This window comes from Heteronotia binoei, chromosome 7 (genome assembly GCF_032191835.1).
Source record: "Heteronotia binoei isolate CCM8104 ecotype False Entrance Well chromosome 7, APGP_CSIRO_Hbin_v1, whole genome shotgun sequence".
NCBI classification, from domain to species: Eukaryota; Metazoa; Chordata; class Lepidosauria; order Squamata; family Gekkonidae; genus Heteronotia; species Heteronotia binoei.
In genome coordinates, this window is record NC_083229.1 from 11,513,836 (window position 1) to 11,538,960 (window position 25,125).

At 44.3% G+C, this 25,125-nt stretch overlaps 1 protein-coding gene across 1 annotated transcript in view; it reads left to right on the forward strand.

Moving 5' to 3' along the window:
- Positions 1-38: 38 nt before the first annotated feature.
- TRAPPC9 (trafficking protein particle complex subunit 9) overlaps positions 39-25,125 on the forward strand; it is a 567,308-nt gene continuing 542,221 nt past the window's right edge. Inside the window, 2 exon segments of the mRNA XM_060243197.1 lie at positions 39-130; positions 8,328-8,928. Coding sequence (XP_060099180.1) covers positions 8,345-8,928 — 584 coding nt within the window. The 5' untranslated portion in view covers positions 39-130; positions 8,328-8,344.

Here is a 25,125-nt window from a genome sequence, read left to right on the forward strand (position 1 = left end):
ATGGTTCCGCTCCCAAACATTCGCGCATGCGCTTTTCCTACCTGCCTCTCTTTCCCTTACCCTTCCCGGCAGGCGTCTTGAGGAAGAGGCTGCGAAGAGGCGGAGCTATTACGTTGCCCTGGCTGCGTGGGTGAGCTCGAGCCCCTGACCGTTGGGCGGGGGGGAGGGGGGGAGAGGGCGCGCGCCCCTCCCTCCCGCGCGGGAGTTTACCTCAGGCGCCCCTTCCTCAAAGTCATTTTTAAAAATCCCATTGAAAGTTGTCTAGCCTGACTGGGATATGCTCAGCTGTACGTGGAAACCGGCTTTGTGACTTCGATGTTATTTGCAATGGTTGTTATGAGAGAAGAATTGCAGATTTATACCCCGCCCTTCTCTCTGAATCAGAGACTCAAAGCGGCTTACAATCTCCTATATCTTCTTCCCCCACAACAGACACCCTGTGAGGTGGGTAGGGCTGGAGAGGGCTCTCACAGCAGCTGCCCTTTCAAGGACAACCTCTGCCAGAGCTATGGCTGACCCAAGGCCATTCCAGCAGCTGCAAGTGGAGGAGAGGGGAATCAAACCCGGTTCTCCCAGATAAGAGTCCGCACACTTAACCACTACACCAAACTGAGGGCTCTTTTAGTGGTGGCATTCTGTCTTGGTGTGGATAGCTCAGTTTAGTCTGGTCTCATCAGGTCTCAGAATTGACCTAAATTAGTACTTGGACGAGAGACCACCAAGGAAGGCCATGGTCGTTTCGCTGAGGCAGGCAATGGCAAAGCAAACCTCTGAATGCCCCTTGCCTTGAAGAGCCTGCAGCAAGGGTGGCCAAACCTACTTAATGTAAGAGCCACATAGAATAAAGGTTAGATGTCTGAGAGCCACAAGACATGAAGATCAGATGTTTGAGAGCCACAAGACTGTAAGGAAGAAAGGGAGGAAGGAAAGCAAATAAATGGGGAGGGGAAGGGAGAGGTGGAAAGAATGAAAAAGTCCAGAAAAGGGCAACTAGAATAATTAAAGGTTTGGAACACTTTCCCTATGAAGAAAGGTTAAAATGCTTGGGGCTCTTTAGCTTGGAGAAACGTCGACTGCGGGGTGACATGATAGAGGTTTACAAGATTATGCATGGGATGGAGAAAGCAGAGAAAAGTACTTTTCGCCCTTTCTAGCAATACAAGAACTCGTGGGCATTCAATGAAATTGCTGAGCCATCGGGTTAGAACAGATAAAAGGAAGTACTTCTTCACCCAGAGGGTGATTAGCATGTGGAATTTACTTCCACAGGAGGTGGTGCCTACAAACATAGCCAGCTTCAAGAGGAGATTGGATAAAAATATGGAGTAGAGGTCCATCAGTGGCTATTAGCCACAGTGCATTGTTGGAACTGTCTGGGGCAGTGATGCTCTGTATTCTTGGTGCTTGGGAGGGCGCAGTAGGTGGACTTCTAGTGTCCTGGCCCTACTGATGGGCCTCCTGATGGCACCTAGTTTTTTGGGCCAATGTGTGACACAGAGTGTTGGACTGGATGGGCCATTGGCCTGATCCAACATGGCTTCTCTTATGTTCTTAACTTTAAATTTAAATGTATTCTCCAAGCTTCCAGCTGGCCACACAATATGTGTGAAAGAGCCACAGTTTGGCCACCCCTGGCCTACAGGATTGCCATAAATCATCTGTGAGCCAGTTTGGTGTAGCAGTTAAGAGTGGTGGTCTCTAATGCGGAGAACTGGATTTGATTTCCTTCTCCTATGTGTAGCTGCTGGGTGACCTTGTGCCAGTCACAGTTCTCTTAGAGCGGTTCTCTCAGAACTTTCTCAGCCCCATTACTTCAGATGATGTCTGTTGTACAGAGAGGAAGGGAAGGGGATTGTAAGCCGCTCTAAATGAGTGAAGAGTGGGGTATTAATCCAATTTCTTCTCCTTCATGTTCTTCAGTATTTTCCCTGACCTGGATGGCCCAGGCTAACTTGACCTTGTCAGTTCTTTGTAGCCAAGCAGGGTCGGTTCTGGTTAGTAATTGGGTGGGAGACCACCAAGGAAGTCCAGGGTTGCTACGTAGAGGTAGGCAGTGGCAAAACAACCTCTGAACATGACTTGCCTTGAAAAACCCACGAGGGATCGCTGTAATTCAGCTGTGTCTTGATGGCAATGACTACCCTGACCTGGATTGCCTGGGCTAGGCTGATCTTGTCAGGTCCCGGAAGCTGCGTAGGGTCAGCCTTGGTTAGTATTTGGAGGAGAGGATGTCCAGGGTTGCTATGCAGAGGCAGGCAATGGCAAACTGCCTCTCTTAGCCTCTTGCCTTGAGAGCCCTATGGGGTCATCATACGTTGGCTGCAACTTGATGGTTCATTCCACCGTCACTTGCCAGTACTGAGTGCCAACACTTTTTGTGGGGGCTCTCACAAGTCCGTATGAGAGGGGGTGTTGGTGGAAATCCATGCAACCTTATATCTGACTGCTAGCACCTTAAAATTATTGTAGACGGTAGTAGCATTATTCCACTGTAAAACAGCTAGATGTGAATCTGGTAGCACCTTTAAACACCAACGAGATTTTTGGGATGAGAGCTTTCAAGAGGCAAGAAGACTTAAAGTACTTCTTCACCCAAAGGGTGATTAACACATGGAATTCACTGCCACAGGAGGTGGCGGCAGCTACTAGTATAGACAGCTTCAAGAGGGGATTGGATAAGCATATGGAGCAGAGGTCCATCAGTGGCTATTAGCCACAGCGTATTGTAGTAATTCTTTGTCTGGGGCAGTGATGCTTTGTATTCTTGGTGCTGGGGGGGTTGGCACAGTGAGAGGGCTTCTAGTGTCCTGGCCCCACTGGTGGACCTCCTGATGGCACCTGGTTGGTTGTGGGTTTTTTTTACCACTGTGTGATGCATAGTCCCTTTACGGGACATCATAAATAGATCCCTCACAGAGGGGCATTTCCCAATGCCCTTGAAAGAGGCGTTGGTTCTCCCTCTCTTAAAAACCCATCCGGTGTCTAATTTACCATTTTTAGGTAAAATCATTGAGAGGGCAGTGGCGCTGCAGCTACAGAGGTTCCTAGATGACGCTTCCGTTCTTGACCCGTGCCAGTCTGGGTTCCGACCGGGCCATGGGATGGAGACGGTGCTGGTCGCCTTGGTAGATGACCTTCAGCGGCAACTGGACCGGGGCGGCGCTGCGGTACTGATGTTACTAGACCTGTCGGCGGCATTTGACACAGTCGACCATCAGTTGCTAAAGCGTCGCCTCGCCGACATGGGGGTCGGGGGGTCGGCCTTGCAATGGCTTTCCTCCTTCCTCTCTGGGTGGCTATTGAGGGTGAGCGATCCCAGAGGCACACACTTGATTGTGGGGTGCCTCAGGGAGCAGTTCTCTCCCCAATGCTGTTTAACATTTATATGCGCCCCCTTGCCCAGATTGTCCGGAGGTTTGGGCTGGGTTGCCATCAATATGCAGATGACACCCAGCTCTATCTGCTAATGGACGGCCGCCCCGGCTCCGCCCCAGGGAACCTAGATTGGGCTCTGCAGGCTGTAGCGACGTGGCTCAGATTGAGTGGGCTGAAGTTGAACCCAGCGAAGACAGAGGTCCTTTGTGTGGGTCGCGGCGCCCTAGGAGGGGAAATAGCTATCCCAACTTTCGACGGCGCACCATTGAAACCAGTGCGCCAGGTAAAGAGTTTGGGCGTTTTACTGGAGCCTTCATTATCAATGGAGGCCCAGATAGCAGCCACTGCCAAGTCAGCATTCTTCCACCTGAAGCGGGCAAGGCAGTTGGCCCCCTTCCTGGAACGTCGCGACCTCGCAACAGTGATCCATGCAACGGTCACCTCAAGATTGGACTACTGTAATGCCCTCTACTTGGGGCTACCTCTGTGCCGGACCCGGAAGCTGCAGCTGGTGCAGAACACGTCGGCCAGGCTACTATTGGGGCTCTCGAAATGGGAGCACATACGGCTGGGGCTGCGTGGACTGCGCTGGCTGCCAATCACCTACCGAGTCCAGTACAAAGTGTTGGTTATTACCTTTAAAGCCCTATATGGCCAAGGACCAGCCTACCTAAGGGACCGTCTCTCCCCATATGAACCCCAGAGGGCACTGAGGTCAGTGGGTAAAATGACCATCCCTGGGCCGAGAGAGGTCAAACTCCAAAACACCAGAACACGGGCCTTTTCAGCCGCAGCTCCTGCACTGTGGAACCAGCTTTCGGAGGAAGTGCGGGCCCTGCGGAACCTCGACCAGTTCCGCAGGGCCTGCAAGACCGCCCTTTTCAGACAAGCCTATACTGATATCGACTGCTGAGTTGCTAGGAATAAAAGAACCGCCATCTATAATATTACCATGGAACTATTTAAACTGGCAGAACCAGCGCCAGAACAGTTTTATTGCTGCCAGATACATTTAATGTAACTTAAATTATGTATTTTAACTCAATTAACTGGTTTTTATATGTTTAAATTTTTTAATTGTTAAATTTAAAGTTTTACCTATTTATGTTAATGTATAGAATGTTGTTAGCCGCCCTGAGCCGCCTAGGCGGGGAGGGCGGGATAGAAATAAAATCTATTATTATTATTATATTATATAGTGTTGGACTGGATGGGCCATTGGCCTGATCCAACATGACTTCTCTTATGTTCTTATGTTAAAATGGAAGCTTGGACTCTCCAAAATGTTGCGGATGTCTTAAGGTGCTACTGGACTTGAATATAGCTGCTCTTCTCCTTCTCCTCTTCCTCAAGCAAGTCTAAGGATTGCCCTTGCTAGTCTGTTGAAGCAGAAATAAAAATAAGGAGGAATCTTGTGGAATTGGACTTGAATATAGCTGCTATTATAGCCTCGTGTCGCAGAGTGGTAAAGTTGCAGTACTGCGGTCTGAATTCTCTGCTCACGACCTGAGTTCGATCCTGGCGGAAGCTGGTTCAGTAGCCGGCTCAGGTTGATTCAGCCTTCCATCCTTTTGAGGTCGGTAAAAAGAGTACCCAGCTTGCTGGGGGGAAAGTGTAGATGACTGGGGAAGGCAGTGGCAAATCACCCCGTAAAAAAGTCTGCTGTGAAAACGTTGTGAAAGCAACGCTATCCCAGAGTCGGAAACGACTGGTGCTTGCACAGGGGACTACCTTTACCTTTTATAGTTGCTATTATTATTTCTAGTGGCCTAAAGCAAGCCTAAGTATTGCCCTTGCTAGTCTGTTGAAGCAAAGCCGCCCTGAGCCATTCGTGGGAAGGGCGGGATATAAATCCCGAATAAATAAATAAAAAAAGAGGAGTCTTGCGGCAATTTAAAATCAAATGAAACTTTATTCCAGCATTTTCCTGTTTATATTGGAATCAAATATTTGTTTGTTTTTTTAAGTTGCTACAAGACTTATGGCTTTGGCTCAGTTACAGTGCAACTGCTTGACTTGCCGAGGTTCAGTACCCTGGTTTCTCCAGTCAAAAAAGGATGAAGTAGCAGGTGATGTGAAAGGACTTCACTGCTATCAGTCAGTATACAAGGCTGACCCTGATAGACCAAGAGTCTGACTTGATATGGGACAACTTAGTGTGTGTATCTCTTCATGCGATTTATCTCATCCTGCCCTTCCTTCAAGGGGATAGATGAAGATGGGTAAGCCGTCTTGGAAGCTAAGTAGGGTTGACTCTGGAAAGTACTTGGATGGGAGACCTTGGAATACCAGAGTCTGGAGGCTGGGGCAGGTTGTATTCAGCCACCTTTCTGAATATTTTTCATACCTATAGTAGGGGTCAGTCACTAGAGGCTGCCATGACTTCCTGGTACATGTGTGCACACACACAAACACCCACCCACCCACAAAAAGATGGGTAGCTGTGTTAGTCTGTTTTTAATGTAATGTAATGTAATGTAAAATTTTATTTATATCCCGCCCTCCCCCGCCAGAGCAGGCTCAGGGCGGCTTACAACATTTAAAATGAACAATACAATAATAAAACATTAAGAACACATTAAAACCAATCAGTGATTAAAACATTCCTAGACTAACAGTGGCAGTAAGCATTATTAATTTAGCAGTAAACATTGGTACCATCATTAATGAACGCCTGTTTGAAGAGGGCGGTCTTGCAGGCCCTGCGGAACTGATCTAAGTTCCGCAGGGCCCGCACCTCCTCTGGGAGCTGGTTCCAGAGTTGTGGGGCTGCGGCGGAAAAGGCCCGAGTACGGGTGCTTTGCAGTTTTACTTCTTTCGGCCCAGGGATATTCAGTTTATTTTTGCCTACTGACCTCAGTGCTCTCTGGGGCTCATATGGGGAGAGATGGTCCCTCAGGTAGGTTGGTCCTTGGCCATATAGGGCTTTAAAGGTTATGACCAGCACTTTGTACCGGATCCGGTATACAATCGGCAGCCAGTGCAGTCCGCGCAGCCCAGGCCGTATATGCCTGTAGAAAAGAGCAAGAGTCTAGTAGGACCTTAAAGACCAACAAAAGTTGTGTCAGGTTATAAGCTTTCATGAGAGAGCCCCGTGGCTCAGAGGGGTAAGCTTCCGTATTGTAGTCCAAGCTCTACTCACAACCTGAGTTCGATCCAGGTTCCAGGTTGACTCAGCCTTGCATCCTTCTGAAGTCGGTAAAATGAGTACCCTGCTTGCTGGGGAGAAAGTGTAGAAGACTGGGGAGGGCAATGGCAAACCACCCCATAAAAGGTCTGCGAAGAAAATGTTGTGATCTGACATCACTCCACCTTTACCTTTTATATATAAGGTTTTGTCATACCTGCATATCAGATATCTGAAGAAGCAAGCAGTGACTCACAGCAATTCATCTTCTGTCACAAATTTTGTTAGTCTTTAAGATCCTGCTGGACTTCTGCTCTTTAATTCAAGGAGTTCCAGCAGCATCCATTACAATAGGAAATTAAATTGTTCAGTAATTTGTCAGTTTTTGACCAGGTTTTTTTTTTGAATTTTTGAATTGGTCACTAACATCAGTAATTTTAACCCTTCAACTAGTTTCCACCGCTGTATTTGGGAAGTTATTTATTCATAGGGTTGCCATAAGTTGGAAGCAACATGATGGCTCTTAACACACACAACATTCTGATAATTTTAACAGAACTGTAAAATGTGATTTCCCCTCTCAGATATTCCATGGCAAACTGTCTTTTTAACTTGTTCATTAATTATTTGGAGTTGGGAGTAAGCAGTGAAGTGGCTAAGTTTGTGGACGACACTAAGTTGTTCAGGGTGCTGAGAACCAGAGAGGATTGTGAGGCACTCCAAAGGGATCTGTCGAGGCTGGGCGAGTGGGCATCAACATGACAAATGAGGCTCAATGTGACCAAGTGCAAAGTAATGCACAGTGGGGCCAAAAATCCTAACTATAAATACAAGTTGATGGGGTGTGAACTGGAGGAGACTGACCAAGAGAGAGATCTTGGGGTTGTGGTAGATAACTCACTGAAAATGTTGAGACAGTGTGCGACTGCAATGAAAAAGGCCAATGCTGTGTTGGGAATTATTAGGAAGGGAATTGAAAACAAATCAGCCAGTATCATAATGCCCTTGTATAAATCAATGGTGTAGCCTCATTTGGAGTACTGTGTACAATTCTGGTCACCGCACCTCAAAAAGGATATTATAGCATTGGAAAAAGTGCAGAAAAGGGCAACTAGAATGATTAAAGAGTTGGAACACTTTCCCTATGAAGAAAGGTTAAAACGCTTGGGGCTCTTTAGCTTGGAGAAACGTCGACTGCGGGGTGACATGATAGAGGTTTACAAGTTTATGCACGGGATAGAGAAGGTAGAGAAAGAAGTACTTTTCTCACCTCACAATACAAGAACTTGTGGACATTCAATGAAATTGCTAAGCAGTGGGGTTAGAATGGATAAAAGGAAGTCCTTCAAAGGGTGATTAACATGTGGAATTCATTGCCACAGGAGGTGGCGGCTGCTGCAAGCATAGACAGCTTCAAGAGGGGATTGAACAAATGGAGCTGAGGTCCATGAGTGGCTATTAGCTACAGCGTGCTGTTGGAACTGTCTGGGGCAGTGATTATCTGTATTCTTGGTGCTTGGGAGAGGTTTTTCAGGACATCCCAAGTCCCAACTATATTGTATTTATGATGAATACACATAAAGATGTCTTATACTGAATCAGACCATCAAGGCCAGCATTGTCTACTCAGACTGGCAGCATCTTTCTAAGGTTTCTGGCAGTCACTAGTTGCCTAGTCCTTTTTAACGGGAGATAACAGGGATTGAACTTGGGACCTTTTGCATGCCGAGTGGAGGCTCTTCCACGGAGCTGCAGCCCCTCCTATAATGCTTTGTGTACCCTTGAAACATAGTACTAAACTCCTCATATGCGTTGTTTTTGTTAGCCTACACCTGATGCAAGATGAGTGTCCCTGACTATATGCAATGCGCTGAGGATCATCAGACTCTGCTTGTCGTGGTCCAGCCTGTAGGGATTGTTCCTGAAGAGAGCTTTTTCAAGATCTACAAACGAATCTCCACAGTGAGTCAGATAAACGTCCGCGACTCCCAGCGTGTATTGTACATTCGCTACAGGCATCATTATCCACCAGAGAACAACGAGTGGGGAGATTTTCAAACACATCGCAAAGTTGTGGGGCTCATAACGATCACAGACTGTTCCTCTGCTAAGGACTGGCCTCAAACCTTTGAAAAATTTCACATTCAGAAGGAAATATATGGCTCAACCCTTTACGATTCTCGACTGTTTGTCTTTGGGCTCCAAGGAGACGTCGCGGAACAATCTCGTACGGATGTGGCTTTTTATCCTAGTTATGATGAATGTGAAAGTGTGGAGAAGAGAATAGAAGACTTCATTGAGTCACTCTTCATTGTATTAGAATCCAAGCGTTTGGACAGAGCCACTGATAAGTCTGGAGACAAGATACCACTTCTCTGTGTTCCCTTTGAAAAGAAGGATTTTGTAGGTCTGGATACGGATAGTAGGTAAGTAGTTTCGTTTATCGTCATATATCTGTACTTGGCCCTTTGACTCGGGATGGGCATGAACCAGCTCACAAACTTAAGTTCATCACAAATTTTGTCTGGTTTGTGCTTCGCAAAGCAATGTTCATGAACTGAAGGCCCACCGCAAACTTCCACAAATGTTGATGCAGTTCATGGTGGTTAATGAAGAACAGTAACCAAAGGTTTAAATGGCTCCTGCTTTCTGCTCCCTGCTGCTTTTGCAGGGAGCGGAAAGCAGGGTTTTAAACTTTAAATGGTTCATGAACCGATATGAACCGGTTCAGTTCATGAATTGGCCCATGTATTCATGGTTCAACCACAAACTGAACCACAAAAATGTGGTTTCTGCTCATCCCTCCCTTTTTGACTGCTGAATTAGGCCTAATGGTACTATGCCTTGTTCATGACAAAGCGGAGAAAAGTTTGTTCCCGTTCTTTAAAGTTGTATCGCTGTAGTTTAAAACGATGGCTAAGTTTTAGGTTATTAGGAACCTTCAGTTAATGGTAACTTCAACAGTAAACATCTGTGTTATATTGTTGAATTACAAAGCTGGTCAGACACTACAGATAAATGTGATCATGCTGCTATCCCTTTGGTTTTCCTTCTGTTGAATAGTGCTTAATTGGGTGAAGTAACACAATGGCATTGTCATCACTGTAGTGATGTGACCAGTTTCTATTTCTTACTTTTGAATGGTGACTTCAGTATATATCCCCCCAGCCTCTACTTCTATATGTATATTGAAAAAAATGCATATTTAACACTTCCGTTCATCTAGTATAATTTTCTATTATCAAGATTTATAAACTTTTATGATATGAAAATATAATTTTCTATTATCAAGATTTATGAGCTTTTAAGATATCCATTTATCATTTAAAATAATGGAGAAAGGAAAGACTCAGAGGTGGGTTTTCCAGTCGAAAAAGTTGGCCCCCAATAGCGGTTTGTTCTGATAGTGGTATTCCACTAGATATTTTGTGTGAATCGTTTCCATGCCTCTCCTACTCACCTCTCCATCTGCTTCTTTTTAGGGTCCACCAGAAAGTATTTTTTTAAAAAAAACATTGATAGTATGTTTCTAAATACATTATGCTGGAAATTATACACTACTCAGCCTTGCATACTGTTTATACCAACCTTCTTGTCAGTTCACACATATCAGGGCTAGTCTCTTGTGGCAATTGACAGGGCTAGCCCTAGACTGTCTGGCACCCTAGGCAAGGCTAACTTCTGGTCCCCCGCCCCCACACTGGCAATGTCAGAGTCACATGGGGTGCCCAGTTCGGCATCCCCAGAAGGCCAGCGCTCTAGGCAGTTGCCTAGTAGCAGGGGTGGCCCTGCATGCAGACAATCTCAGAAGAATCCGGTCTTTTACCGTTGATAAAGGCTTCCCTGACTGGTCGGGTGTAGGCAATTTTTACTTGCCACGGGTGACCAGGAGAGTGACTCTTCAAAATTCTGATGGCGTCTGAGCTGCGTGGCTGCTCTATGCCCTGTTGATGTGAAGACACAGAGCAGGGGAAATAATTCAGTATATTTTTTCTAATCCAGGCTTGTAGCTAAGAAGCAACAGTAACCTATCATACTATCTCAAATTGCCTGTTCTTATAGGTACTGTCTGAGAAGTATGTGACTCTACAGTGACTTTTTGTGCTACTTTCAGAATGCTTAAATAAGAGGACCTGTCCCTGAAAACCTTGGGAATTGTAAAATGTGTATATTTTTCTAAGAACTATATATATGCATATACACCATTGGAAGTATTTTTCCGTGGTAGATTGAAAATTGCAGGTAATACAGATTTTCCCCTTTTATGATAGCTTCATTGTCACATTTTGATTGACTGGATTCTGTTATCAGGGGGCAAATTTTAACAGTCTGTTATTAGATTCCTGATCTAATTTGATTTATTTGGTACTGTCTAGATGAAGGCTCACAAAGTATTGTAGAAAAGCCTTTTGGTTGCTGAAAATAGGTATATTGGCAGTCAGCAATGGGAAATAGTAGATTCCAGTGATCATATAATGATTGATTAAAGATTTGGATCTTGCTGAAATGGACATTGAACAGAGGAAGGAGGAGATAATTTGCAATCCCAATTCACATAAGAAAGGATATTATGTAATATATCCAGAAAAAAGTATAATTTAAAACATTTGTCTTAATTCCAGGATTCCAGTAAAAGAGTGAGCTAATGTTTTTTTAAAAATATGTTTTTCAGAGTTATATGATGCTTCCCAAGTTACTAAGAGACGTGTGCTCAAAGCTGGACAAAAAGAACCCTAGGCGTTACCACGCAATTATAAAGGGCTAGGCAATCTGGCAATCCCAGTTTCTTGGGATGTTTCAAACCTTCTGAAATGGATGCAAGAAGTGTCTTTTACTAGGCAGGTTGAAGTAGTCAAATACACCTGATGAATGCGTTTACGTGCATTTCCTTGAGCACATGATGATCACAAACCATGCTGTGTCCTAGATGAATTTCATATCATATTGTCAGCTACATCACTGCCGATCATGTGATGCTGGTTTCCACACTTCATCTGAGATGTCTGGGTCCTAGTTTATCTGCTTCCTTCCTCTTTACATGGGTATGCTATGGCAGGACTAGTGCGGATACTGTTATGTGATGGGCACCCTAAGAGATCAGATTCAAATGAGTGCTTGGTTTGGAGAATAGAAGCTAATATTTGTGAACTGGCACAAGTTATTAAATTGGAACGGGAAGCCAGTGTAATGTAACGGCTTAAAGTTAGACTGTGAACTGGCAGGCTTGAGTTAAAGGGAGGAAGTATAACATACTCATTTTTCCTGGTTTATACAAGACTTGTTTAAACCAGGAAACCAAGGTATGTAAGAAACAACATCTAGCAGTCATAGCAGATGATTCCCTGATAGGTTAATTATCATATATACAAGGAAAATACTGTGATCTTCAGGCCATTCAGTATGTAACAGAAGAGTAGGGTAAAAATGCAAAGGCAAATTATCTTAATTGCATTTGTCTAGAACATTCTAGTGCCCTCTTTTGAGAAACCTGCCCGAGGTGGCTTACAAAAATAATTTTAAAAAAGGTATTAAAGTCCAACGTTAAAAAAAACAAAACAAAACCTCAGAACATAATAAAAACAAACCACAGAGGGCTTAAAACAACAGTTTCAAGGCTAAGATGGTATTTCAAAAATTAGCCCCTTAATTCAGGGATGTCAAATGTGCGGCCTAGGGGCCGAATGAGGTGCCCAGAGGGCTCCTATCAGGCCCACGAGCAAGTCTGCTTCCTTCACCCTCTCTCTTGCTTTCTTCAGTTACCAGAGACTGTTAAATAAAATATTGCAAGAGTGCTAAATCTTTTAAGCATATTTTATTTAAAGGGTTTTAATTTTTTTTTTTAAAAAAAATCTTTAATTGTGTTTGTGTCCTTCATAAAGTTTATGTCTCCACTACTTGGCATTACTTTTTATGACACAGATGGCCCAGCCTGACAAGGTCTCATTTATGTCAGATTTGACCGTCTTAACAAATGTTGGACACCCCTGCCTTAGTTAAAGGCCAGGGCGAACCAAAACATTTTGGCCTGGCAGCTTAAAAAAAAAAATCAGGAATAAGGTGAGCGTTGAGGAGAAAGGCATCCCACAAACAAGGTGCCACTAATGAAAAAGCCCTGTCTCTGGTTGCTCCCGTCCTGACCTTTGAAGGTAGAGGCACAGAAGGGGTGGCTTGGGGAGGTGCCAATTAGATGGCAGGAAGTGGTCTTTCAGCTAACATGGCCTGAAGCCATTTCTGGCTTTAAGTGGAAGAAACAGCAGTTAGAAGAACACAAATGGGCAGCCAGTGCAGATCTTTCAGCATGGAGGTGATATAATGCTTGTATCCCGCCACTGAAAATGGCTCTCCAAAATACAGCAGCTAGGCTAAAATTTCCAGGCCATTTTCAAAGGCAGCCCCACGTGAAGCCTGTGATCATAAATCTGACATGGATACGAACAGATCACTGTGACAGACATTACAGTGGATTTGTGATCCTTTCTAAGGAAAATATGGGGGAGAAGGGTTTGAACTACATAGTCCTTTTATCAAAGTTGAAGGACTGTATAAAGGTAAAGGTAAGTCCTCTGTGCAAACACCAGTCGTTTCTGACTCTGGGATGACGTCACATCAAGATGTTTTCACGGCAGCCTTTTTAATGGGGTGGTTTGCCATTGCCTTCCCCAGTCATCTACACTTTACCCCCAGCAAGCTGGGTACTCATTTTACCGACCTCAGAAGGATGGAAGGCTGAGTCAGCCTTGAGCTGGCTATTTGAACCCAGCTTCTGCCAGGATCGAACTCAGGTCGTGAGCAGAGCTTGGACTGCAGTACTGTGGCTTACCACTCTGCACCACCGGGCTCTTGCTAAGCACTGTATAGGAGTCGGGGGAAAAAAAATTAGTGATAGATTTCCAAAAGTGTAAAGAAGACCATCTCTAGTGTACCAGAGCATTTCAAGAAGTATGATAGCCCTGCACTTATAGCAAAGCTATCCTGATATTTGATGTGGAGTTTGAGATATGCAAGCTGACTTGGTGGATTGGATCCAGAATCCTGTGAGGGGAGTGAATGTTGGAGAACGGGACCAGCATGGTATAGTGGCTAAGAGTGGCGGACTCTGATCTGGGGAATGGGGTTCAATTCCCCCCTCCTCCGCATGACACCGACTGGTGCTCTTGGGCCAGTTCCAGTTCTCTCATCAGAAGGTGCCTGTTGTGGGTAGAGGAAGGGAATGTGATCATAAATTGCTTTGAGACTCCTTATGGTAGAAAAAAGTGGGGTAGAAAAACCTACTCCTCTTCCTGCCCTATTCCTGCATCCCACCAAACCTGCCCAAATTCTGCTTCTTACAAACATCATAGGGTGAAGCAGGATCGGAGAACCATCCAAAATTGCACCTTCTCTGCTAGCAAGAAATCCTGTTCCATTGGTAGAAGAGAAGCTTTTTGCATCCACCCTGGTAATGGGATTGTGCACAAATCTGGGTACAGACGTGCACTTGTGCAACCATGATTTATTGAGCATCGCCCATCACTTTCTATCAAACATGTTGATAAAGACCAGAAGATTCTTAACATTTGCTTTTGCTAATCAGAACTGCTTATGGTGTGACCTGGTGTGACGTAATTAACATCTCTTGTGGAATCAACTGCGTGCTTAACTTCAGCGTTTCTTTTTTGTCCGTGGCTGTTTGATTTTTATCCCTATTCCTGTGATATTTCTAATTTTTGTTGTGTTCCTTCCTTTCTTGTTCCTTTTTTTTTTCTCTCGTACTGCCCTGTGAGTGTGTTGTTGGGTCTGAAAAGGTAGGCTTTTTGATCACGTATTTAAAAACTAGCTAGTATTGTTTTAACGTGCGCTGCCTTCTACTCTGCCGTCATTGCATTGTACAGCATTGCTTTTCCCCTGTGTCTTTGTTTAATACAGCAATTGACTGTTGCTGCCTGGACTCCTACTGTAGTTTATCTTCTTTTAACATTTGGCAAATCTTTTTGACAGTGCTGTGGTCGCCCCCCCCCCCCTTTAATTTGTTTTTCCTTGGGGGCGTAGAGAAGGAGAATGAAAATAATATGCTTAGGAAGTGGCTGGCTTTGTGTTTTGCTTTTTGTGTTCCTTGAGTTTCAAAATTTACAGCCAAAGACTTGCCTGTTCGGCTTTGGAATCAAGAAGTTCTTTCATGGAACTTAAATGCTGTTTGTGATTCTTGAAGGCCTGGATGATGTAGCAACCATCAGCGACGGTTGTTAAGCATGTCATCTTAACTCAAATTTGGTGGAAATGTTGCTTGTAATATCTGACATGAAAATTTTCACCAATTTGTTTTTGCATGGTTACTTCCCCTCTTTTTTGTAGTCCGTGGAAATAGAAGATAAATTTCAGTACTATGTGTGTCTTCTGGTTTAGCAGTGAATGAGGTCTATTGTGATACTTGTCTATTAATTGTAAACTGAGCTCTTTCGGTGGGAGCAATTTGGTATTTATTGATTCTGGAAAAGAAGAAAGATGAAATAATGCACAACAGTTTTTTCAGAGTACAATTTACTAAATGTAGGGTTGCTAACCTTCAGGTGGGGCCTGGATACCTCCTGGAATTACAGCTGATTTCCAGACAGCGCAGATCAAGTTCCCCTGGATAAAATGATAGCTTGAGAGGGTGGCCTCTATGGCATTATACCCCGCTGAGGTCTGTCCCCTCTCCAAATCTGCCCATTCTAGGCTCCACCCCAAATATCCAGGAATTTCTCAACCTAGAGCTAACAACCCTGCTGTATGTTCCCATTTTTCTTTGAGTGCTCTCTGTTGCTGGATGTGCTTCTGCTTCTGTTTTGTTCTGACCCTTCTTGTCCATCTTATGCCTGGCTCTTTACATTCAAATTGCTCAGTTTGGTGTAGTGGTTAAGTGCACAGACTCTTATCTGGGAGAATTGGGTTTGATTTGCAGCTGCTGGAATGGCTTTGGGTCAGCCATAGCTATCTCAGAGCTGTCCTTGAAAGGGCAGCTTCTGGGGGAGCTCTCTCAGCCCCACCTACCTCACAGGGTGTCTGTTGTGGGGGAGGAAGGTAAAGGAGATTGTAAGTCGCTCTGAGATTCAGAGTGAAGGGCAGGGTATGAATCCAATATAATCTCCTCCTCCTGAATCCTGATTGCTTGTTACTTCTCCCAAGTTATCTCTTACCTCTGCTTGCCTTCTTTCTGTCTGCAGTTTAAAATATGTAGACCTTTTGTCCTTCAGTTCTGATGACACCTTTCTTTTTGCAGAAGAGTATTCGTGGCAACTGATTAGCCCATGTTTGCCATATGTTAATAAGGTACCGGACTTTTGAGAAAGTATATTTGAGAAAGTACCTACTGTGCTTAGTTGCATTTAGGACTTCTTCTTCTTCTGTCATTCTAATAAATTTTGGCTACTCAAACCCTCCCAAGTTTCAAAAAGATTTGACCAGGGGGTTCAATTCTGTGAGTCCCAAAAGAAGATTCCCCCATCCTCCATTATTTCCAGTGAAGGGAAGGCATTTAAAAAGAGCACAGTCCCTTTAAATGTGATGGCCAGAATTCCCTTTGGAGTTCAGTTGTGCTTGACACAACCTTGCTTCTGGCAACCCCCAAAAGTCCCCAGATATTTCTTGTCGGACCAAGCAATGCTATGTACTGTTATGAGAGAAGGGGAATGTAATTTTATTATAAACCACTTATGTCTCAATCATCTTCTCTCTAAACTGAAAGCCCCAGACTCTTTAGCCTTTCATCATAAGGCAGGTGCTCCACCCTCTTAATAATCTTGGTTGTCCTCTTCTGCAGATTTTGTAGAATTGAGGGTACAGTGACCCGAACTGTTCATAGTATTTCAAAGTGGTTTCACCATAGATTTATATACTGCAAAATTACTTGTTTTATTTTCAGTCCCTTTCCTAATAATTTCTAGCATGTAATTTCCTTTTTTCATGCCTGCTGCTTGCTGATTCATTGTTTTCATCAAGATGTCTATAACAACCCCAAGATTTCTTTCCTTCTCATTTTTTGTCTGTTCAGACCCTTATCCAAATCTATTTAAAGCATGGATTTTTTTGCTGCAGAGTCCCTTGTATGACTCGACCTTGAATGTTGCGTACTTTGTTGTTGCTCACTCACTTGATTTGGAGAGATTCTCTTGGTGCTCTTCACAATTCATTTTCGATTTTCAACTGTCCTGACTGGGGAGGGGAGGTGGAAACCTCACAGTACAGTTTCTCTTAAGTTCATGACATACTGTGAAGGCTGTGCCTCTGGTGCATTTAATTGTTAGGAAGTACTTCTGGCATTTGGAGAGATAGAAGAAATCTTCATGTCAACTACACAGAGGTCACTAAAAGCCCTATTATAGCTAGCTGCGGCCATCCTTCCATAAATATGAATAGAGGAGATTTCTTAAATTCAAAGGCTGTGAGGAGCTTAGGGTTGTACTAAGGTGCTTTCTTCCTCGCTCTGATTTACTTAAATCCCTACTTGCCATTCCCCTTTTAACTGGGACAGTATTTTTTAGTACGAGCATGACTTGAAAGTGCAACAATATCGTCTTTGCTCACTGAGCAGAAGTTCAGGGAACCAGCTCACCCCCTCTTTCTCTGTGTGGACATCTGCTAGATTCCTCCCTCTTTTTGGTCCTGATTCCTGAGTGAGTGCACAGGTAATGGGAGTGACCCAGGGATGGGTTGACCCAGGCTAGTCTAATCTTGCCAGATTTCACAAACAAAGCTGGGTTGGCCCTGGTAAGTACTTGGATGGGAAGCCACCGAGCCACCATGGGTTGCTTGCTATGCAAAAGTGGTCAATGGCAAACTGCCTCTGTTTGTCTCTTGCCTTGAAAACCCTGTGGAGTTGCCGTAAGTTGGGTACAATGGTACTTTCCACCTCCACTCCAAGTTATAGTACTATATATATCAGGAGTGGCCAAAAGAGCCGCATAGAACATCAGATGTTTGAGAGCTGCAAGACATAGAATCATAGAGTTGGAAGGGACCTCCAGGGTCATGTAGTCCAACACCCTGCACAACGCAGGGAACTCACAAATACCTACCCCTAAATTCACAGGATCTTCATCACTGTCAGATGGCCATCTAGCCTCTAGTCTCCAAGGAAGGAGAGCTCACCACCTCCCGAGGAAGCCTGTTCCACTGAGGAACCGCTCTAACTGTCAGGAAGTTCTTCCTAATATTGAGCTGGAAACTCTTTTGATTTAATTTCAACCCATTGGTTCTGGTCCTACCTTTTGGGGCCACAGAAAACAATTCCACACCATCCTCTATATGACAGCCCTTCAAGTACTTGAAGATGGTGATCCTATCACCTCTCAGCTGCCTCCTCTCCAGGCTAAACATGCCCAGCTCCTTCAACCTTTCTTCACAAGACTTGGTCTCCAGAACCCTGACCATCTTTGTCGCCCTCCTCTGGACCCGTTCCAGCTTGTCTATATCCTTAAAATGTGGTGCCCAAAACTGAACACAATACTCCAGGTGAGGTCTTACCAGAGCAGAGTAAAGCGATACATTACTTCATGTGATCTGGACACTATACTTCTGCATTTGCCTTTTTAGCCACCACATCACACTGTTGACTCATGTTCAGCGTACAATCCACTAAGACCCCTAGATCCTTTTTGCACATACTACTATTAAGACAAGTCTCATGAACATCAGATGTTTGAGGGAGGAAAGGAAGGAAGGCAGGCAGACAGGCAAATAGATGGGGGAGAGAGTGGTGGAAATAAAGCAATTTTAACTTTAAATGCATTCTCCAGACCACCTGCTGGTGAAGTGATTTAAAGAGACAAATGCCTTCTCCAAGTTGGCTGACAATATGTGTGAAAGAACCACATATGCTCCTGAGCTGCAATATATATGCTTATCCTGACAACATTTTAAGAGCACAACTGTTTTAGGAAGGGCAAACTTAGAGCACATAGACAGGAAGGCCTCCTTCATGCTTTGCCTTGCAGGCCATTTTTCTGTTTCACATCACCTCACCAAGCTGCTTTTCACCCTTTGAAGCTCCACATGTGTGTGTGCATCCTTCATTTCTATTTATTCACATATTTATACCCCACCTTTACTCTCAGTTCAAGGCAACTGATAAGTCGCTATTAAAATACTGGAATGTGTTTGGGACCGTCTGGGGGAAGAAGCTGCTTGAAGAGAGGGCAGATTTTTGAGAGGAGAAAATGGAGGGAAATAGTCAACACCTCCTTCCCTGTTTCCTTCCAAAGTTCATTTGGTGTTTTAAAAACAATGATAGGGTATTGTTAAGCACATCTGTTTTATAACATATGATCAACTGCTAAAGAGGACTTTGCTTGAGAGAAAATGGGTGAAGTAGATAACAGAGTGGGGTGGTGGTGGGTTTGCATCAGGGCCTTATGCTTGGATTCAGGTTCGAGGCTGAGTTCCTAGGCTTCCACCTGCCTACCCCTTTTTTGGGGGTGGTGGTGGAATATTTTTGTATTTGTGTATGCGTGTGTGCTCGTGCACTGTCATGGTGACCTGGTGACTGACCCCTCCTGGGTGCTTGAATTATATTCTGGGAAGTGGCTGAATAAAGCTTGCCCCCACCTTCCAACTGCTGGTATTCCAAGGAGGTCTCCCATCCAAGATCTGATGAGATTGGGTATTCCTGGGCTATCCAGGTCAGGGCAATAAAACTATTTATTTGAAGAACATTCTTCTGTTTTTCTCTGGAGACTTGTAACTTCTACAGTTGATCATATAGATATTTACATTGCTGTTTACCATGGATTATCGCCCCCTGTTTTATAATATCTCAAACACAGTTATTAAAGAGGGGGAAGGGGGCCTTGTGGAGCCAGGCTTTGATGGAACTCAAGCGGCAAACATTTCACAAAACATGAGTCAACTAGGGTTAGGTTTGCCAATCCCCAGGTCCCAATGGAGGGTCTCCCAGTTTTGCAGGCTCCTTCCCACCCCCATTCAGCTGGCTGGTGGGGAAAGCCCCACCCAAACAGCCACTATATGCCTTTCCGCTTTGGAAAGCTTAAGAAGAAGCTTGGAGTGGCTTACTTTTTAATCGGTGTGTCTGTGCCTTTAAATCTAGGAGCCAGGCTGAATGGGGACAGGGTGACCCAGCAGAACAACATGACTGCTCTCAGTAGCTGTGAGCAGCCCAGACCCTCTGTTTGTTTAACAAACTTTTCAGAGGTTGTTTGCACTGTAAAGAGCAATAAAACTATAACTGGAGAGCCAGTTTGGTGTAGTGGTTAAGTGTGCGGACTCTTATCTGGGAGATTGTGAGCCGCTCTGAGGCTCTTCGGAGTGGAGGGCGGGATATAAATCCAATATCTTCATCTTCTTCTTAAAGGGTAAACTAAAACCTTTGGTTTCCCTGTGTTAGTCTGAAGAACTTGGAACTTCAGCAACTCGTGAGTAAATTGCCCCAGTGATACCACACAAGTGTGAGGTTGCAAACTGTTTATTTTGGCCTCTGTGTGTGTGTGTGAGTGTGTGTGTGTGAGAGAGAGAGAGTACAGGGGACATGCAGCTGTTTGAGAATGAGGAAATGAAGACTATTCAGGAGAAGTGCACTTTTTTCTTTTTACTTATTTATTTTAGGGAATGTGAAAATCTTTTGGCTCCACCCCCAAAGTCTCCTGTCTCCGCTCCCAAAGTCTCCAGTTATTTTCTGATTTAGACTTGGCACCCCTAAGTAGGGTTGTTAATTCTGGGTTGGGAATTTCCTGGAAACTTGGGGGCTGGAGACTAGGGAAGGGGTGGGTGGAGAGAGGAGGAAACTCTATAGGGATGTGTTGCTGGAAAGACCACTCTCCAAAGCTGCCATTTTCTCTGTTGTAATTCTGGGAGATCTCCAGGCCCCACTTGGAGGTTGGATTTTGTACCCTCTTCCATGAATGCTGCTACAAAACCAAAATAATAGCACCCTTACCTAAATAAAGGTTAGGATTTAGTGTGACTAAATGGTATTGATTGTTTCCAGTTATTATTTAACGTTGTCACATAATGCTAGTTCTGCTAAGGGCAGTAACTATTTTTCTGATAAAATGCTGAATGTAAGAAATATCTTTTGTGTGGTACAGGCAGCAACATACACCAGTAAGCTTAATTTAAATGTTTTAATACCACCATCTTCTTTTTTTTTTATAAGTAAACTCTTAACTAATCCGGGGTGGGGGGTGGGGTGGGAAATTAAAATGTTTTTACATTCTTTCTTGGTATGTTTTTAAATGTATAAGGCTTAGGTCATGCTAAAGTTTCTGGTGCATTTTGGTTTAAAACATGAACTTGCATCTTTTCAAATGTAATACTGCAGTGCAGGTATATGAAGTGAAGTTTTAAGTACTCTGGAGTCTTGTATTGGGATGTGGGCCTTACTGCCAGGGGAACTGCATTTATACAGAAAAACTGGTTTGTTTTTTTGGAAAATAAAATTGTTTCATTGCATTTCTATACACAGAATTCTAAATAATGTGGCTGGATGAATAGGGTGATGAGGATACCCTAATCAATTGGTCATGTTTCGAAAGGTAAATGGAAAGGCACTTTGTAAGAAGCATATAAGTATAGGAATATCTATAATATCAGGAAGAGAGGCCAAAGACCCTACTCTTTGCATGTAGAAGATCCTGGGGGAAATTCCCAGCATCTCCAGCTAAAAGAAATGCAGGGAGTAAGACATTTACCTGAAACTTTGGAGAGCTTATTGAAGTAGAGTTTCCGCTCCAGGTTAGAAAATACCTGGAGATTTAGGGGTGGAGTAGGGGGAGGGACCTGAGCAGGATTTGATGCCTTGGATGCCGCCCTCCAAAATGGCCATTTTCTCTAGGGTTACTGATCTGAGTAGTCTGGAGAAGATTTGCAATTCCAGGAGAAACACCCAGGCCTCATTTGGAGTCTGGTAACCCCAGCTGGAAGTGGGAGCAGGCAACAGAGCGAAGTGAATTGACCAAACTCTGCAGTGGTTGGGAATTTGCTCTCCCTTTTTGTTAAACGTTGAGGAGCTGAGAACAACAACAACAATAATCACAGAATACTCCTAGTTTCCAGTTTTTTTCCATTTGTGGATTATTATTTATTTCATTTGCTTCCTCTCCAGGGAACTCTGACTACAGGAGGGATGCCAGCCAGGTGGGACTTAGGGATCCCCCAGAATTCCAGCTCATCTCCAGACCACAGAGAAAAGGGATGCTTTGGAGGGTGGACTCTGTGACAGTGTACGCCATTGAGGTCCCTTTCCTCCCCAGGCTCCATCCTCAGATCTCCAGGAATTTCCCAACCTGGATCTGGTCATCCTACCCCCCACTCCACCACTACCGGTGGCCAGGAGGGGACATGGCAACCCCAGACTACTGAGGGCTTTTTTTAAAAAAAGGTCGCATAGAGTTTTTCCATAATATCAAGAACTGGAGGCAGTTTCAAGAATCGCACACTTATGCGTTGATACATCCTGCCATATCTTCAGAACTAGTCTCTTGTGAATTAAAAAGCATGTGTGTTTTCAGCAGACAAAATCCTCTAGTTTTTTCTTATTTCTGTGTTGCACTTTGCCTAGGATCTTTTAATTTTGGGATCATGGCAATGTCCACCTTAGGGGCTTCAATTGAAAAAAAAAAAGGTCTTGATTTTCATGAAAAATTGTGATACAACCCCCAGTGTAAACTTCTGACTGCTCATTCCATGGAAGCTTGCCAGATGTCATTGGGTGAGCTAGATCCAGGTGGGCAGCCATGTTGGTCTGAAGCAATAGAACAAGGTTGGAGTCCCTTACTGGACTCCAACTTGGTTCTGTTGGGTGAGTTACATGCTGTCAGCCTGACCTACCTCACAGGATTGCTCTGAGGAGAAAATGGAGAAATAGAGAATGGTATCAGCCACTTTGGGACCCCACTGGAGAGGGAGGCAGAGTATAAAGAAGAAGAAGAAATCGGATTTATATCCCGCCCTCCACTCCAAATCGCAGAGTCTCAGAGCGGCTCACAATCTCCTTTATCTTCCTCCCCCACAACAGACACCCTTGTGAGGTGGGTGGGGCTGAGAGGACTCTCACAGCAGCTGCCCTTTCAAGGACAACCTCTGCCAGAGCTATGGCTGACCCAAAGCTATTCCAGCAGGTACAAGTGGAGGAGTGGGGAATCAAACCCGGTTCTTCCAGATAAGAGTCCACACACTTAACCACTACACCAAACTGGCTCCCTAAATAAAGAAATAAATTCCATTGATAAATAGATTTTCATCACCATTCCTGGATGCTGAGCTAGATCAGAAAATGGCAGCTTCTTATGTTCCATTATGCATTATGCTGACATTTCAGCCTTTCCTTATAGCTAGGCTCCATATGAATTTCCATTTAGTACATTCCAACCTTCTTCTAATTTTCCTGTGTTTGAATAGGTTAACCTGTGAGGATGTACTCTGACCTGAATGGCCCAGGCTAGCCCTGTCTCATCATATCATGGAAGCTAAGCTGGGTCAGCCCTGATTAGTATTTGGATGGGAGACCCTCAAGAAATTCCAAGGTTGCAATGCAGAGGAAGGCATACCACCTCTGTTGGTCTCTTGCCTTGAAAACCCCACAGTGCCTGCAACTGTGGCACTTCACACATAAACAGAATTTCCAGACCACCCCCCCATCCCCCGTGGGAGTGGGGGTCCCCTGCCCCCAGCCACTGGTCAGCTGGCCAGTGGAGGAGGGGGACTTAGCAGGAGAAAGAGGAAGGTCCATACCACCAGTGTTACACGGTAAGCAATGTCATAATATCAGTGATGTCTGGGTCATACTCTAGTATTTAGGCAAAAACTCTTTGGTAGAAGCCATTTTTGCCATAGAGTTTTTGCCTAAATACCAGAGTGTCACAGTGATGGCGCAGCATGATGACCTCTGTTAATGTGTGACACCAGCAACATGACCTGGATCTTTCTCTTTCTCCTTGTAAGTCCTTCCATCCCCCACTTGTTTCCAGGAGGGACCTGGCACAACCCTAAGCATATATCAGTAAATACATGCATGACTGGATGTAATCTAGCTATATAATCCTCCCTTAAAACATGGTGACACTTGAGTTTAAAATGCTGCTTCTTGTCTAATGTTAGGATTTCTCATGATGTTTGTAAACAAAACAAGTAAGTGGATGTTTTTGTTGTAATTATCTATTTTACAAAATCATAACATTCAAAAAATGTAATTCAAGTTTTCACCAGTTAGAATTCACTGTTTTCCTAATACCCATCTAAAAAAGTTTAAATTTGGAGATGGTGGTGAACTGACTTAGCTTATTCCACATTCTTAAGACGGCATGTTACATACCGTAATTCATTCGGTGGGTTGGATCTGTAGTTGTTTTCTGCCAGCACAAGGGCGGGCAGGTGACTGAAGGGGTTTGTCAATTTCCCTCTCCTCTTGTCCTCCCATACCCAGCCCTCTTTTTTGGGAGGCTGTATTGGGGAGGATGGAAAATTCCATTCCAAGAGCTCTGCTTACTGTACTTTGGATCCAGACCCATTTCTTGAAGCTGCCAAGGCGCATTAGAAGAAATTCACATCAGTCTTGTTTTGGCAGTATCATGTTTTCTTCTGGTCTGGGTACCACCCAACCTGCATTTTAGTATTGAATTAGGCTGGGTATACCTATTCCATCCTCCATATGTCTCTTTCTAATATGTCTAACTAATTCTGGTGGGGTTTTTTTTGTTTTTTTCGTCCTCCCTGAATTTAATAAAGTTAAAAACACATGCAGCATTCTACGAATATTCTTTTTATAGCCCTTGCAAAAGAAGACACTTCTACTCAGGCAAAACAGGAGTAGGGCTGCCATCTCCAGGTTGGAAAATACCTGGAGATTTTGGGGGTGGAGCCTGAGGAGGGCACGAGAGGGGAGGAACCTCAGCAGGGTACGATTCCATAGAGATTACCTTCCAAAGCAGCCATTTTCTCCAGGTGAACCGATCTCTGTCACCTGGAGACTTGTAATAGCGGGAGACCTCCAGCCACCACCTGGAGGTTGAAATAACAGCAATAAAGTGGAAAAATAACGAAAGAATTCTGAAAGTACTTAACAATTCAACAATATATATTCAATGAAAATTCAGCACTGTTACAATACAATTCATTACACCTCTACAAAATTAGAGCGATTCCTCAGTGGAACAGGCTTCCTCGGGAGGTGGTGGGCTCTCCTTCCTTGGAGGTTTTTAAACAGCGGCTAGATGGCCATCTGACAGCGATGGAAGATCCTGTGAATTTAGGGGGAGGTATTTGTGAGTTTCCCGCATTGTGCGGGAGGTTGGACTAGATGACCCTAGAGGTCCCTTCCAACTTTAGGATTCTGTGATTCTAATAAAACGCTGATTTTGCTTTATTATAGTCTCCTAAAACTCCACATTTTAACCTGTGATTGGATTAAGTTATGGCATTATAGGGATGATACTCTGGTTTCTGTGGTTTGATCCTGATTTTACCAGAGTTTGCCCCGAAACTAGAGTGTCGCTTTGCGATGTCCATAGCATGATGATGTCACTTCCACGTGATCATCACATTGGGGGTGGCAATGTCGACCTGCCATCCTTAACTCCCAGAAAGCTCCATTCCACCACCCCCACTCCATCAGCACAAGGTAAGGGCCTGGCAACCCTAGAAGCAAAGCATAAATA